Source organism: Antechinus flavipes, chromosome 3, assembly GCF_016432865.1.
Source record: "Antechinus flavipes isolate AdamAnt ecotype Samford, QLD, Australia chromosome 3, AdamAnt_v2, whole genome shotgun sequence".
NCBI lineage: Eukaryota > Metazoa > Chordata > Mammalia > Dasyuromorphia > Dasyuridae > Antechinus > Antechinus flavipes.
Window position 1 is genome coordinate 243334034 of NC_067400.1, and position 17778 is coordinate 243351811.

General features: G+C 34.8%; 1 protein-coding gene across 1 annotated transcript in view; it reads left to right on the forward strand.

The window, feature by feature from the left end:
* Positions 1 to 11822: 11822 nt before the first annotated feature.
* Positions 11823 to 17778, forward strand: part of BRWD1 (bromodomain and WD repeat domain containing 1) — a 157139-nt gene continuing 151183 nt past the window's right edge. Inside the window, exons 1-4 of the mRNA XM_051984778.1 lie at positions 11823 to 11970; positions 12142 to 12200; positions 12387 to 12416; positions 12582 to 12641. Coding sequence (XP_051840738.1) covers positions 11922 to 11970; positions 12142 to 12200; positions 12387 to 12416; positions 12582 to 12641 — 198 coding nt within the window. The 5' untranslated portion in view covers positions 11823 to 11921. The remainder of the gene's footprint in view (positions 11971 to 12141; positions 12201 to 12386; positions 12417 to 12581; positions 12642 to 17778) is intronic.

Consider the following 17778-nt stretch of genomic DNA (forward strand, 5'->3'; position numbering starts at 1 on the left):
ATGTTTAGAAGAATTGTGCGTGTTCAATCTATATAGGATTATTTCTGTCTAGAGAAGGGGAGATGGGGAAAGAGGGAGAAAAATTTGGAACAAGAGTGAATGTTGATATATTGTAACATATTTAACATGTATTGGACTACCTACCATCTAAGGGAGGGAGTGGAGGGAAGGAAGGGAAAATTTGGAACAGAAGGTTTTGGCAAGGGTCAGTGTTGAAAAATTACCCATGCATATGTTTTATAAATAAAAAGCTTTAACAATAATAATAATAATAATTATAGGGAATCCACGCCAAAAGAAAAAGAAAAAGAAAGAAACAAAACATTTAAAGGCAAAAAAAACAAACAAAAGAATGTTGAAAACTATTTTTGCATGTATTTTGAAAAATAAAAAGCTATTATTATAAAAAAAATGCATCTCTTAGCAATTTGAAACTATGCCCAAAGGGCTATAAAATTGTGCATATGCTTTGATTCAGCAATACCATTACTGGATCTATATCCCAAAGAGATCATAAAAAATGGAAAAGGACCCACATATATAAAAATATTTGTATCAGCTTTTTTTTGTGTGTGCTTGCAAGGAATTGGAAATTAAGGAGAATACCCATCAATTAGAGAATAGCTAAACAAAGTATGACATATGAATGTAATGGAATACTATTGTTCTATAAAAAATGATGAGCAGGCTGAGTTTAGAAAAACTGAACTGATACTAAGTCAAGTGAACAGAACCAGGAGAGAACACTGTACACAATAATAGCAACATTGTATGACATGCTCACTATTTAGCTCTTTTTAGCAATGCAGTGATCCAAGATTGTGATGGAAAATGCTATCGTCCAGAGAAAGAACTATGAAGACTGAATGCAAATCAAATACTGTTTTCATTTTTGTTGTTTTTTCTTTCTTAGTGGTTTTTCCCTTTTGATACAATTTTTCTTTCACAAAGTGACTACCATAGAAATATGTTCAACATGATTGTACACATTTAACATATCAGATTGCTTGCTGTCTTGGATAGGGTGAAGGGATGGAAGAGAAGGAGAAAAATCTGCAGCTCAAAATCTTACCCAGATGAAAATTACCTTTATATTTCAATTGGAAAAAAATAACATACTATTTAGTAAAAAAAAAAAAAAAAAAAAATACATCTCTTAAAAAGCAGTGAAAGATATATGATCTATTTCTCATCTAATTTTTTATAGTATAATAATGAGGTAATGTATCTTTTTAGAATGTATTGTGGAGTGTGGTGTGAGGTGTTGTCTAAATCTAATTTCTTCCTACTTTTCACTTTTCTAGGTTTTTTCCTTCCAAATAAGGAGTTTTACCCAAAGCAAATTGTTTTTGGCTTTATCAAACATCAGGTTGTTGAATTTTTATTATTCTGAATCTCCATTATCTAGTCTGTTCCATTAATCAATCTACTAGCTAATATCAGATAGTTTTGATGATTGCTGCTTCATAATATAGTTGAGGTTTGGAAGTGCTGCTCTCTTTTTATCCTTCCTTCTTTTTATCATTTTCGTTGATATTCTAGATTTATTGTTTTACCAAATGAATTTTGTTATGATTTTAACAAACTCTGGAAAGCATCATCTTGATAATTTAATTGGTACATCACTAAAAATATAAATTACTTTTATTTGTTGTGTCATATTTGTTATCATGAAAAGGCCTACCTATAAGCACCAAATTTTCCTCCAGATATTTAAGTTGTTCTTTAATTCTTTAAGGAGCACCTTATAATTGAATTTATACAAATCTTTTGTGTGCTTTGGGAGGTTGATCTTCAAATATTTTATGTGCATTTTTTAGTTATTTGGAATGAGATTTCCCTTTCTATTATTGTTGCTTATGTTTTGTTACTATTATATTAAATACTATTGAATTTGGAGGATTGTTTTGTAGCTTACATTTTTATTGAAGCTGTTGCCTCAAATTAGTATCTTTGCTGATTTGGTGGGGTTTTCCAAATAAACAGTCACAGCATTAGCAAATCTTATCTCCTCCTTATCTATCTTTATTCCTTTAATTCAGATGCAAGGAATAGACCACAGAATTTCAAAATCATTTGCTAAGGCAATGTGGTAATGATGAGCTAACAGCTTCAGTTATTTAAGATGATAATTTTTTTATGACCCAAGAAAGATGTTATAAATATGTTTTTTTGGACAAAAAGAAAAGGTTATTCTCCATTGCAATTTAATTCCTTTTTCTTTTTAAAATGCTATTGATAGTGTTTCCATAATTATATCAAAAATATTTTTTGAAAAAGATCCTACTATATCCTTATTGATTATGACACTTTTGATTTAGATACTTTTTATATTATTAATAGAATATCCATCTATACTTATACTTCATAGGGTATTTCACATGAAGGAGTGTGCTTATCACAGCTTTTTCTATATCTATTGAAATGATAACATGGTTTGAAATGTTTTGGTTTTTTATATGATTATTTGTATTGATTGTTTTCCTAATATTGAACTATGCTTGCATTCCTATAAATCCCACTTGATCATGAATGATTTCTTGGACCAATAGTTATTATCATTTTTAATAGGAATTAAATTTTTTGAGTTAATATTCTTTAATGATATTGGCCTATAGTTTTCTCTTTGCATTTTATCTTTTCCTGATTAGGTATTAGGACTATATTTGTCTTATGAAAGGATTATTATAGGCTCTTTCTCAATTTTTCAGAATAATTTGTGAAGTATGGGTAGTATCTATTCTTTAAAAGTATGATAGAAGTCTCCTATGAATCCATCAGACCCTGAGTTTTGTTCCCTTCTCTCTTCCTCCACCTTTGGTAGTTTCTTTTCAACTGAGATTGCTGAGATTGCGTTACTTAAAATCTGTATCTAGTCTTCTGATAATTTGCGTGTTTTAAATTTTTAAAGATATTCCTCTATTTCTCTTCTGTCCTTGATTTTTTTTTTAACATATAACTGTGTGTAACATATTCTGGTTATTATTTTTTTTACACCTTCTGGTTTTACTGTGATTTCATTATTTGCTATTTAATTGCCTTTATTTTCTGCCCTCTTATTAGAGTATATAAAGATTTGTCAATTTTATTAGTGTTTTCCAAGATCTAGTCTTTTGTTTTATTTATCATTTCTATAGGGTTTATAAAACTGTAACTTTTTACAAACTGTAATTTTGTCTGCTTTCTCCTTTAATTTTTAAAAATACCTTTTGTTTTGTATTTTTTTAGATTTGTTAATTTTCTAATTTTAAAAAATATACATTTAGTTCATTAATGTTTTCTTATTCTATTTTGTTAGTGTATGACTACAAAGATAGGATTTTTTCCTCTTTGAGAACTACTTTAGCTGCATCATAGACATTTTGATAATGTTTTTTCATCCTTTTTTTATTTTCTTTTTAGCTTTTTAAAAATTTATTTAAAATTTTCCCCCAGTTTCATTCAAAACAAAAAAAAATTTACATTTGTTTCTAAAAATTTTGAGTTCTAAGTTCTTTCCCTTATCCTCACCCACAATTAAGAAATCACTTGTGAAGTTATGCAAATCATTTTTATAAAAGTCAAGTTGTGAAAAAAATAGATCTATCCTAATCAAAATATAAACCCTCAAGAAAAATTAAGTTTTTTTTTTTTTAAAGAGATTGTATATATGGAGAGAGAGAGAGAGAGAGAGAGAGAGAGAGAGAGAGAGAGAGAATGCCTCAGTTGATTGATTCAGACACAATCAATTCCTTCTAAGGGTATGGAGATGATTTTTCATCATAAGTTCTTCAGAGTAATTGTAGTTGATTATACTACTGAGAATAGATAAGTCATTCACAGCTGGTCATACTAAAACATTGCTATTATTTTGTATATAGTACATTTCATTTTGCTTAAGTTCATGGAGAACTTTCCAGGTTTTCTTTCTTCTTGAGAGCATCCTGCTCATCATTTCCCATATTCTATCATAAATATACACCATATTTTATTGAGCCATTTCCCAATTGATGGGCATCCTCTCAATTTCCTTTTTTTTTTTTTTTTTTTTTTTGCCCTGAGAAGAGAGCTGCTGTAAATATCTTTTGAACATATAGGTCATTTTCGTGGCTTTCCCCCCCACCCAAATCTCTTTTGATATTCATGCCAAGTAATGGGGATATTAGGTCAAAGGATATGCATAAATTTATACTCTTTGGGCACAGTTCATATCGTCTGATAGTTTATCAATTAGGCATGGGTCTTATTTTTTATAAATTTGACTCAGTTCCTTCTATGTTTAAGATATGAAACCTTATCAGAGAAACTTGTTTCAAAATTCTTTTTATAATTACTATTGCTAACTGTATTTCCTTCCATTTATCCTCTCCTTTCACTCTTTCCCTCCTCAAAAGTGTTTTGTTACTGACTAGTCCATCCCTCAATATGCCCTTTCTTTTATCACCCTCCTCCCTTCCCATATCCCATTCTCTTCCTATTTTTCTGCATGGTAAGATAGATTTTTATACTCCTATTGAGTATGTATGTTTTTTAACTATTTGAGCCAATTCTGATAAGAGTAAGGTTCACTTTCTTCCCCCTATTCCTCTCCCCTAAAAACCTTTTTCTTGAATCTTTTTTAATGGCATAAATTTGTACCATTATACTTCTCCCTTTTCCTTTCTTCTAGTAAATTCCTCTCTCACTCCTTAATTTCCTCATTTTTTAAAACAATATTATCTTTTCATATTCAACTCATCCCTGTGCCCTCTGTCTATATATATATATATATATATATATATATATACACACACACACACACACATATATATTCCTTCCAATTGCCACAATGAGAAAGTTCTAATGAGTTACAAGTATCATCTTCCCTAGTAGGGATATAAACAATTCCTTATTAAGTTCCTTATGATATCACTTTCATGGTTACCTCCTTATGCTTCTCCAGAATCCTGTATTTGAAAATCAAAATTTCCATTCAGCTCTGATCTTTTCATCACAAATGTTGGAAAATTCTCTGTTTCATTGAATGACTTTTTCCTCTGAAGAATTATACTCAGTTTGGCTAGGTGATTCTTTGTGGTAATTCTAACTCTATTGCTTTTCAGAATATCATATTCCAAGCCCTTTGGTCCTTTAATATAGAAGCTGCTAAATCTTGTGTTATCTTGACTGTGGCTCCACTTGAATTGTTTCTTTCTGAATGCTTACAATATTTTCTCTTTAACCTGGGAGTTCCAGAATTTGGCTATAATACTCCAGGAAGTTTTCATTTTGGGATCTCTTTCAGGAGGTCATCAGTGTATTTTTTTCAATTTCTATTTTATCCTCTGGTTCTAGAATATCAGGATAGTTTTCCTTGATAATTTCTTGAAAAATTATGTCAGACTCTTTTTCTGATTATAACTTTCAGGTAGACCAATAACTTAAAATCTATCTTTCCTGGATTTATTTTCCAGGTCAGTTGTTTTTCCAATGAGATATTTCACATTTTTTTCTTGTTTTTTTTTTTTCTTTTACTTTTTGGTTTTGCTTTATTATCTTAATTTCTCACAGCATCTCATAGACATTAACATCCATTTACTTAATTCTGTTTTTCTAAGAAATTATTTTCCTCAGTGAGCTTTTGTATTTCCTTTCTCAATTAGCCAATTTTGTTTTTTAAGGTATTATCCTCATTAGCTTTTTGCATTTCCTTTTGCAACCCTCTTAATTCTTTTCCTAATTTTTCCTCTATCTCTCTTACTTGATTATCAAACTCCCTTTTGAGATCCCCTATGGCCCAATTCTTATTTTTCTTGGATGTTTTAGGTATAGGAGCTTTGACTTTATCATCTTCTGGATGTGTGTTTTTATCTTTCTTATTACCATAGTAACTTCTTATTGTCAGAATATTTTTCTGTTGTCTCCCCATTTTCCTAGCTTAGTACTTGGCTTTTAACTTTTTGTTAAAGTAGGGCTGTGTTTCCAGGGTGGAGGGTGCAGATGTTTTCAGAGAGCCTGTTTTTATCTTTCTTATCACCATAGTAACTTCTTATTGTCAGAATATTTTTCTGTTGTCTCCCCATTTTCCTAGCTTAGTACTTGGCTTTTAACTTTTTGTTAAAGTAGGGCTGTGTTTCCAGGGTGGAGGGTGCAGATGTTTTCAGAGAGCCTTAGAGGAATCTAATCACAATCTAATCTTCCCTGAAGCTGTTAGATGTATCCCCACCCTAAAGTAGCTTGTAAAATCTAGTGTGCTAAATCAACAGAGTTCTGCTTTGCTGATGCTCAGACTTTAGGATTGGAGCTAGCCCTAGAATGGCCTGCAATATCACTGCACTGGAGCTGCACACTGGACTCTCACCCTGTTACCATAGATACACTCCATTGACTTTCCTAATCCTCCTTTGTGTTCTTGAGGCTGAAAGGTCTAGAAGCCTCTAGCATTATTGCTGATTCAGAGGTCCCTCCTTGCTGATGCTGGGGGGCAGTGGACCTATGCTGGTGCAGACTGCGCTGGCTTTACCCACTAGGCTCCCACTCTGTTCCACAGCCCTTTTCTGCTCAAATCCTCTTTGATGTCTCTGAGCTGAGAGATCTGGAAGCCACCAGGATGGCTGCTGATTCAGAGGTCTGGCTAGGTCTGGGTCTGGGTCTGGGTCTGGGTCTGGGTCTGGGTCTGGGTCTGAGTCTGGGATTGGGACTGGGTCTGGGTCTGAGTCTGTCTGGGTCTGGATCTGGGTCTGGATCTGGGACTGAGTCTGGGGCTGGAGAGTGACTGCGCCAACCATTGGCCTGCACTGGGACTTCATACTGAATTCCCACCTTGATGTCACAGACCTTTCTTCTAAATTTTTTTCGGCTGGAACATATTCTAGTCTATCTTTTAAAGTGTTCTGATCTTCTAAAATTTGTTTAAAATCATTATTTGAAGACATTTAGAACAGTTTGTGAGAGAGGTTGGACGAGTTCCTGCCTTTACTCTGCCATCTTGGCTCTGCCCTCTCTCATCATTTTCTTTTACAGAATTATTGTTCCTATTATTATTATTATTATTATTGGTTTAATCATCTAAGTCATTTTGTCACTTAAGATTTCTTGTTTAGTCTTCATTTGGATCTATATCTTCTGTTTTTTTTTTTTTTTCAAGCCAATCTCTATTCATTAAAATATTGTAAGGATATAGTAAGAACAAAGTCTTTTAAAAATGTCTTGACTATTTCTGCCTTTTTACATTTGTTTGCATTATCTAGATCAGATCAATTTTGGTAAAAGATCCATGTGGTACTAAAAATTATGTATACTCTTTCATTGTCCCATTTAGAAGACACTATAAGTATTTTAACTCTAGTTTCTCTAGAAATTCTTTCACTTAAATATTTTCTCTTTTGTTTATCTTTCATTTAGATTTATCCTAAATCGCTCAGTAAACATCAGCTTTTGTTTTTTAATCTTTATTTGGATTCCAGGTAACCTAGACTATGGAAATAGCTGAATTTGCTTTATCTTTAATGCATAATTTCTATTTTGGAGAAGTTTGAGAGGTCATGGGAACTGGATGTCTAGTTACTTGTTACTCTTGTTACTCACATGCCCTGAAAGTTCCATAATAGCTCTTTTTAAATTTATTTATTCTTGGAAAATAGACTAAACTGAGGCCTTCCTTCATATCTAGGGAGGAATATTAGATGCCCCTTCCTCTCGCAATTGAGATGATAGCTACTAAATTTAGGTTTTATTTCTCACCTTAGGGAAGGGGAGGAGGTCCTCCTTCCTCTGATGATAGTTCCCTATTCCTCAACTCGAGGCTGAATTCTTGATCTCCTTTGTTCTGAGAACCTGAATTAGAGTGACCATAATGAGGCTTTCTTCCTTGACTGAGAATGACTCTTAGATTCTGACTTAGATTCTGACTAAAATCAAGGTAGATCTTTGCTTGGTGGTTGTTCCAGTTCTGATTTCTCTGGGGCACAGATTCAGATCTCCTAACCTAAGACTAAGATTGGAATTATCTGACTACTTATTATCTGAACAAGAATCACAAATCTCCCTTTCCTTTAGGGACCTGAATCAAGTTGCAGCTATCTTGTTGGCCCCTGACTTCTTACCATAGTTGGGGGAATCACGTTTCTCTCCTCTTCTAGGAACAGGAATCAGAATCAGACTTATCTTCAAGTCTCTGGACTACTGGGAAATTATTTCTTGTTATTGCCAAAACCCTATACCTCACGTAGGGGCTTCAAACTCAAGGATATCATTTCCTCCTTTCTGTGGTCCCTGTCTTTTCCCTCTTGAGATGGAAGTGACAGAGCTTCAGACTCTGTGCCTAAAGGCTGAATCATGTAATAATCAGGGGCTAATTAGTTAGAACCTAACATGTTCACCAGCTATTGTACTATATGTCTCCTCAGTTAAGCTCCTTGAAAAATTATCTACAGTTAATATCTTTCTTACATTATTTACATATTTACATTATATTTGTACATGTAAATGTACAAAATTTATATTATGTAAATTTTAAATTTACAATGATCTCTATTACCAAATTTAATTACTTCTTCTTGATAGTCAGACTCCTTGATCTTTTTACAGCATTTGAAACTTACAATTACCTTTCCTCTCTGGATTTTTAGGAATCCTCCTTTTTGCTCCTGATTTGCTGGATCTTCATTTATGTTATTTGTAAGCTCCCATGGGGGAGGGGAAGGAGAGGGAAGGTGATCCCTGTGATTGCCCTTGGCCTTCTTCCTTTTTCTCTTTACACTTTCTTATTTGGTGATGTCATAATATCATTATCAACCCTATGCAGATGATTCCTGGATCTATTTATTTAGATCAGTCTCTTTTCTGAATTGTAGTAGCAAATCACTGTCTCTTGTTGGACTTGAACTGAATTTCTGACCATATGTCCAAAAGAAAATTGAATTTTATCCCCCCCCCCCCAAACCCTTGCTTCTTCTGAACTTCCTCATTCCTTTGAGACCATCATCTTTCACATCACCCAGGTTCACAACTCATTGTCATTCTCAATTCCTCCTTTTTGTTCACCCCACATAGTTAAATAGTTGTCAAACTTTATGTAGTTGTGAACTAGGCCAATCATTTCTGGAAAGCTATTTGGAACTATGGCTCCAAAGCTATTCTTTAACCTAGGAAGAGTGCTAAGGGTATATATGTACAAAAATATTTATAGCAGCTCTTTTTGGTGGCAGAGAATTGGAAAATGAGGGGATCATAAAATGAAGAACTTGAACAAGTTATAGAATATGGATACTATGTCAGAAAACCCAGAAGACTTGTATGAACTGTTGCAAAGTGATCAAAATTAGGGGGACAGTTTATACAGGAACAGAACTATTGTAAAGATCAATTACTTTGAAAAATTTAGTAACTAAGGAACACAAATACCAACCACAATTTCAAAAAATTCATGATGATCCATAGGATGCAGATTGAAGGATATTTCTTTTTCTTTTCTATTTTTGGACATGGCTAACTCAAGGATTTGTTTTATGTGATGGTACATATTTGTAAGGTGTCTTTTTTTTTTTTTTTCTTGTGTTCTCAATGAGATGGTGGGAGGAGGAGATAATTTTTAATTGAAAATAAAATTATTAGGGAGGAAATGTTTTTTGTTTTTCTTTTCTAAAGTGGAAGCCTTGTAGCATTTCTCCATAACATATAGCTCTTAGTTTTAAATAGATATTGTGTATCATAATTTTTTTAAAAAGATGTTTAATTTTTTTTCTCACAGAAACAAGTGTGGTATTTCTGAGACTTCTGCATTTAGTCATATTAACTCCCTTATATTCCCATACATACACAAATTCACACTATTCTGGTTATTACTTTCTTTCTCTTTCTTATCTTTTTCTTAGAATTGTCTAGAGGTACAAGGAATTCCCTAACAAAGTTCTATACTTGAGATCATATTTAGATATGGAAAGAAATTTTAGAAATGCAAAATGGATAAAATATTTGCCTTATGTCCTCTTAAGTATAAAACTTGGAGTTTGAACTTGAATCCTTTGTCTTTAAATCTGGGCATTCTTTTCAAATTACTAAGCTGCCCAAACAGATTGTTCCCTTTATAGGGAATTTTTTCTTCATGCTATTCCCATGTTCTCTTCATAGAATCTGTCGTTTCCTCTAAAGTATATGTATATATAAAGTTACGTCCTCAAAAGGTTTTTTTTTTTTCATTTCTCCAGTTAATAGTACTTCCCATTCACCCAAATTATTTTTGATTTTTACCCCTGTACATACTTTGCATATACTTCCTCTTGTACATTCATTTTCCTGTGGTACAATGGTGCTCAATAAAAATTGAATTGGAAAGTACTTTATTTGGTAATGTGGTTTTTTTGTTCTTGGTTAGTAAATTTCACTGATCTCTGGTGCAAACCATGTATATAATCTTATTTCATTTGTTCTTTACAAATTGGGTTGGTTTCAAAATTATAATAGTTAAAAAATTAGTTTGATCCCATTTATTTCTAATACTTATTCTTAAGTAATCTAAATTTCATATTTGCAAATCTCAATTTAAGCAGTGAACTAATTATTCCCTTAAGATATCTTAGATAGGAGTGTAGCACATACTAATGACAACAGTTTTGCTCAACAGAGCGATTAAATTTAGTTATCAAATAAGAATATGAAGTAGTATTCTCTCACCACCTTTTTTATTAATATTTGTATATCAAAGGTAAGCAATATATTTAAAACAAATCTATGGAAAATCCCCTTTGAATTATGTAAAATTATTAAAAGGACAAGATAGGTAAAGTGATGATACAAAATGTGTGTGGCTTCTGATGGAAAACTTTTTGGAAAAAACTAAAAAAGATAAAAAAGTTTTTAAAGATAGCTTCTAAAACACCATATGTATGAAGGATTTTCTTTTATTTTTTTTTTCCACTTAAAGATAAGTGCCATTTAGAAAAAGTTGCCATTTACAGGATCTCTCACAATATTGAATTATTAAATTTCAAAGAACTACCATTTACTTTTAGCTTTGACAATGAAATAAGCAGCTGCTCTCAGCAGCTGGTATTTTCTGTCTTTCATATTCAGGCAGCAGCCACATAATTGAATTCTACCACTAAGGATGAAGTATGCCACTCATCAAATCTTGGTAATCGATCTGCAGTGTGATCTTTAATCACTTGCATGTCCCTATATACTTCTTCACCCCAAAGACTGTAGGGTGTCTTGGAGCCCTCATCAAAAACGGTAGGAAACCTATTACTCTTTCCACAAGGCAGCCAGGTTTTCACTTTAGAAGATCCGTATCCACTTAGGATAAGGGAAAAGGGTCGGTCACGTGACAGCAAACTAAGTCCCAATGCTCGTTCTACCAACTGCCTGGAGCAAGGGTCTCCATAAGGGCAGAGATAAATTTGCAACTGTCTCCCTTCGAGAACCTTCCAGAAACGCCGCACTCCAGATTCCAAACACCGCATTCGCAGCAAACACCCTACATAGCAGTTCTGGCTCAGCCCATGCAACAGCACTATGAGTTACAGTTGAAAACAAGGAGGGGGCGCTTCACCGCGCGCACTAATTCCAAAAATCATCTGCGCTTTCCCATCCCCTTGCGTTCCCCAGGACAAGCTGCTAAAGGAAATACTTCTCAACACCCCAAAATGTGCTTTTAGTACTAAAGCGGAAGTCACTTTTACTTTCATGTAGGAGGTTTAGTCACTGTTTTTTCCCTCCCCTTAAATCCTTCAAAGATAGAACTATTTTTTTCTTTCTCATTCCGCGCCGTCTGCGGTGGTGGCGGCGTCGGCGTCGGCGGCGTCGACAACGTCACGACGCTGCGAGGTCGCTGCGCTGCATGGCTGCAGGAAAGAGTCGGAGTTGGGAAGAGGGGGAGGGTTGTACCCCGAAGTGAATATCTCAGTTAGGCCCTGGCGCGGCCTACGCCAGTCCTTTACCCTTTTCAGCCTCTCCGCTCGGTCATGGCTGAACACTCGGCCTCGAGACATCCCGTGCCGCCCATTGAGTCGGGTAAGAGGAGGCGGGAGTTCCCATTTACTCCTCTGTAGCGACCAGAGCTCCCCAGTTGGCTTCTCTGCTGTCCCTTTCCCTGTAGCCGACGGTTTCTCCTGTCGTTCTACCTCTAACTGGCGCGCTCTCTCTCTGGCCCGGCTCAAATCTTGTTTTCCCTTCTTCCCGCAGAGCTCTATTTCCTCATCGCTCGGTACCTGTCTGCCGGTCCTTGCCGGAGAGCAGCCCAAGTAAGTAAAGAGGACAGGCGTTGGGTCCCTCTCTATCTTTTTTGCCCCACGCTGAACGATTGCATTATTAGCTATATCTTCTCCACTTCTTTGGATTGGGAGATGGTGGTAGGAGAGGAATCTTGCCTAAATCCTCCCTCCCCCCCCAAAAAAAAATCTTTTAACCAAGTGTCTTGTTTGTTGCAGGTACTGGTGCAGGAACTGGAACAGTACCAGGTCTGTACTTATATCACATCCTTTCTCTCTCCCGTCCCCCTCCCGACTCTATCGTGTCCCCTCCCCCGTTTCATGCCTTGTGGGTAATGCCTTCTCTTTTTAAGTCATTTGACTGTATCATCCCAAATCAAAGTTTTGGTAATACGTGTGCATTTTATTTTCTAGTTGTTGCCGAAGAGATTGGATTGGGAAGGCAATGAACATGACTGGAAATATGAGGACTTGGTGAGATTTTTGCATTGTATATTGCAGATTTTTAAGAATCCCCTCCCCCCAAAAAAAGACTCAACAGACTTAGATAACTTTGTGAATTTGAAGTCTTAGGTGATTTTTAACAAGGAGGGATCATTCATCTAGGTCTGGGGTGGGGAACTTTTTTCTGCCAAGGACCTTTTGGATATAATGTCATTTGTGGGACATACAAAATAATCCAAGTTAAAAACTAAAGCAGTGGGAGATTGTTGTACCCAACTTACAGCTCATCTTAGCTTGCAATTGATTGGGCCAGATCGAATGATTTTTCAGGCCTTATATGGCCTGCAGCTGCACATTTCCCCAATCCCTGTTCTAGTTGGTTTTCAGTGTCTTTGGGATTTTGATAATGAAACTTTGATCATTATCTCATAATTTACCTGTTCTTCACTGCTTATTGATTAGTAAAAGTCAATTTCAAGGATCTTGAAATTGGAGAATAATTAGTGTGTTATCTACTTAACAAACATGGGTATTGTTTTAACTCCTTTGTAGAGATTCTAGAGAATAGGATACTACAGAAAATCTTAATTAATATACAATTGATTTCTTTCTAACTTTTTATTATGTGTGTGCCTTTAAATGTATCTGAACACAACTAAGGACTTAAATTCTAGGTTCTATTTTTTTTTTCCATTTTCTTTCTTAGTAAAGTATCACCAATTCTTTATATAAGAATCTGACAGTTCTTATTTCATGTGTTGGCAGTTTTATAGGATTAAGCAATGGAATGTATGTGCCAGTACAATCTGGTCTCAGACACTTATTAGCTGTGTGACCTTGGGCAAATCACTTGTTTGCTTTAATCCCCTGGAGAAGTAAATGGCAAACTACTCCAATTATCTTTGTCAAGGAAACCTTATAAACAGTATGGTGCATGGGGTCAGATATTACTGAAAGGCTGAATACTATCATCACCATTATAGCATGTGCACGAAATCAATCTTTGTAAACCTTATTGATGCTAACTAGTTTATTTACAAGATTAAAATAATTATTAAAATAGTCAGCCTTGGGGAACATCTAGGTATTGACATAGATAGAGTGTTGACCCTGGAGTCAGGAACACTTCTCGTCTTGAATTCATAATTGGCCTCAGACACTTACTTGGTGGTGATTGACCCAGGGTCATTCAATTAGTAATTATCTGAGGCACATTTGAACTCGGGTCTTTCTGTGTAACACAAGGGGAACTAGGTAGCATAAATAAAATACTGGGCCTCGAGTCAGGAAGACCCTAGTTCAAATCCAGCTTCAAACTTATCAGTAGTGTGACCCTGGGAGAGTCCCCTTGTTTTCTTCAGCTTCCTTTTTTGCAAAATGAACTGGAGAAGAAAATGGCAGTCCTCTCCAGTACTTTTACCAAGAAAACTCCAAATGAAGTCACAAATAATTAGACACAATTGAACAACAATACTTAGATTAGAAAAGTTATCAATTAATTTTTTAAGAGAATTAGTGGGTTTGGAGGAAATGATCAGATAAGTAAGCTAAAATTAAATATTTAAAAATTATTTTGGGTAATAAATTTTGTTCTTGTTCATCTCTCCTATCTAAATTTTTTATAAGAAGTCTTTTTTTTTTAAAAAGGAACTCTTCTATTGATGCATTTTTGACTGTTATTTTAACTCTACATTCCTTCCAGATTAACTTCCCTTGTGACAAAGAAAAATTAAGAAACAAATCTAATACAGTTATCATTTTGAACATGTGTACTTTATTCTAACATAATAATTTTACCTGTTTCTCTGCTGAGGATGAAACTATGTTTCATGATCTTCAACTGTGGGAAATTGTATAACTGCTTAGCCTTTTTTTCCTTTCTCCCCTCTTTACAGCAGAGATTAATTACTAAGCAGGGAGAAGAGGTAAGGGAATGTTTCTAGTTCTTTATAGTACCTCACACTATGTGTGAATCATATTGCTAAGCTCTTTTTACAAATATTATCTCACTTGAACCTTACAATAATTCTTAATTATCTCCATTTTACCGTTGAGGAAACTGAGACAAACAGATTGTGATTGTTGGAGTTCTTGTTCTTCTTTAAAATAATAAAATAATGGTTCTCTCTGGGAGAGAGCAGGTTTCTCAGGGAGGTTTTCTGGAGGCAGTCTTAGTATCAGTTAAGAGTAAATAATCATCCAAAACTAGCCAGGTGATAAAAGTTCAGATCTTTTATTGCCTCCAGTATAGCTCGGTTAGCTTGAGTTAATTCTAGGCCTAACTCTCTGCTTGGTTCCAAGAGCTCCCTCCGAATGTCTCCAAATCCATAGGTTTGTCCTTCAGTCCTCCAGCCAACCAAGTAGAAAATGGAATGGATCTCTCTTGCCTTGGAGAGAGGGCTTCTGGCTCTCAATCTCCAATATAGCCCTGTTAGCTTTTCTTAGAGGCCTCTCTCTCTCCTTGGTTCTAAGAGCTCTTGCAGCTTTGTCCTTTGCTTCTGCCTCTGCTTTTTTCAGCCTCCAGAGCCAGCACCAAGTTGAATCTGTCTTGTCTCTGAGGAGCTCTTGCAACTTTGTCCTTTGCTTCTACCTCTGCTTTCTTCAGCCTCCAATTCCGCTGAACTCTCTTGACTGGGCTTATATATGACTTTTCTGAGAGAATGGGATTATGGGTTTTCTCCCAGAATGCTCTTTGGCCCTAAGAGCTTCAAGGGAGGTGTGAATTTGGATATCTCATACTAAACCCTGAAATCTCCCAAACGTGTACATTCCAATGAGTAAAGGTGTGAACACAAGCATTGTATCAATTACATTGAGTTAACACTAGGATTCTAACATCTCCCTTGAGTTATCACCTTGTTTCAAGTTGAGTTAACACTAGGATTCTAATATCTCTCTTGAGTTATCACTTTGTTTCAAGTTGAGTTAACACTAGGATTCTAATATCTCCCTTGAGTTATCACTTTGTTTCAAGTTGAGTTAATTCTAGGATTCCAACAGTGACAAATTTAATAAGTGTCTAAGATTGTATTTGAACTCAGATCTTCTTGAATATAGGCCAAGATTTTTTTTTTAAAGAAATAGTACTTTTCATTTTTCCAAATACATGCAAAAATCGTTTTTTACCATTTATCTTTGCAAAGCCTTGTCCAAAATTTTGCTCCCTATCACTTTGCTTAAGATAGCAAGCAATCCAAATATAGATTAAACAGGCAATTCTTCTAAACATATTTCCATATTCATCATGCTGTGCAAGAAAAACCAGATGAAAAAGGAAAAGAAAAAAAAAGCAAACAACAAAAAAAGATGAAAATACTATGATTTGATCCACATTGTCTCCATAGTTCTCTCTCCATAGAAAGTTGCAGATGACACTTTCCATCACAAGTCTATTGGACAGACCCAGATTTTTTATCCACTACATCATCTTATTGCATGGTTTGTGGGCTTGCTGAATTAACTTAGTATGTTCTGGATCAAGTTTTGCTAAATTACTAACACAATGAACTCTGTTGCTTATTAACATATGCTGGGAAGAATGGGTTTTTTTACCATCCCATATGCCAGAGAGACAGAACCAGGTGGTCTTAGTTGCAGCTTTGCTAGTATTAGGAACATATGGTGATAAAAAATGCTCTTTATTGTTCAGCAATTGTGTTTGGAGGCTGACCTTTCTCTTCCTTAGGCTTTTTCCCTCTCCTTATACCTTCTCACATCTCTTGCTTTGGAATGAGGGGAGGAACAGTCATTATGATGAAATCTTCCCAAGAATTTCCTATATTCCTTTTTCTTATAACTCCATCTAGAGTTTTATTAAAACTTAAAACTCTTTTAACTCCAGCTTCTTTTAGGGACAAAATTTTGACGATTTCTCATTTCAGAGTTTTATGGAGGCTGTATTTACTCTTTCTTTTGAACAGTGTTATAGAGTTCTTAACCTAGAGTCTGAATTTGTTTTTAAAAATTTCTCTAATTGTATTTTTATGAAAATAATATTCTGAAAAGAAGTCCATGGTCTCACCAAATTGCCAGAAAAAGATTCATGATACAAAAGGTTAAAACTCTGATGTAATCTTTACTTAGCACTGATCACCAAAGGCTAAATTTAGACATTTTGTTCTGGGACGTACTGCTGTATGTAGATGACACCCTTTCACCCTATTCACTGAATTGTTTGAGAAAAGCAGCAACACCATGCCAGCTACCTTGATCATTTACTAGTTGTTAGGCCCATATTCAGTCCAACAGTGAACCTACTGAGGAATCAAGTGCATATTGTATAGACAGTATATTTTGGGGCTGTGCATCATCTCCTGCCATTTAAGAATGAAGGAAAAGAATTGATACTGAATGTGATTTCATTTAGGCCCCAGAGGACCTACCTTTTTCTTGCTGTTTGAAAGATGACAGATCCATTCCATATTTGCACATCACTGTGCCTTGAAGATGCAAGTTGCCCTGTTCAATTAATTCTTCCCCTTCTTGTGGCTACCATATTTTTACTTTATTCTTCTATAATCCGTATGATTCATATTTGCATGTCTGCTAAAGAGGAAAGCTCTTTTCCCCTAACTAATCCATTAGATATTTACTAAATACCTGTTATGTTAAACTCTGGCCTGGATGCTGGGGATATAAAAGCAAAAGTGTGATAGTCCTAGTCAGGAGCTTACATTGTGTTAGGGGGAGACAACCTTTGTAGAGATCAGGGAAGAATACTTTGGGCTGGAAAGTCATAGGGTTGGAGAACCAGCCTAAAAGTATTGTCACATAAATCTAGAGATAAAAGGATAATAAAGAAAAGGGAATGATTAAAAGTATTAAAGTCTGCAGAGAAGTCATGAAGGATGAAAATAGACTATTAGATCTGGCAATTAGATTATTGATAATTTTGGAGAGAGCAGTTTCAGGTGAATGATAAGATGTGAAAGCCAGGCTTCAGAGAGTTATAAAAAGAAACAAGCATTGATATTTTTAGCTTAACTTGTCCCCTTTTTCTTTCTTTTTTTTTTTTAATTGAAGTTTTTTTATTTTCAAAACATGCAAGGATAATTTTTTTCAACATTGACCCTTGAAAAACCTTGTGTTCCAATTTCTACCCCCCCCTTCCCTAGATAGCATGTTATCCATAATATGTTAAACGTGACAAAAATATAGAATCAAGCAT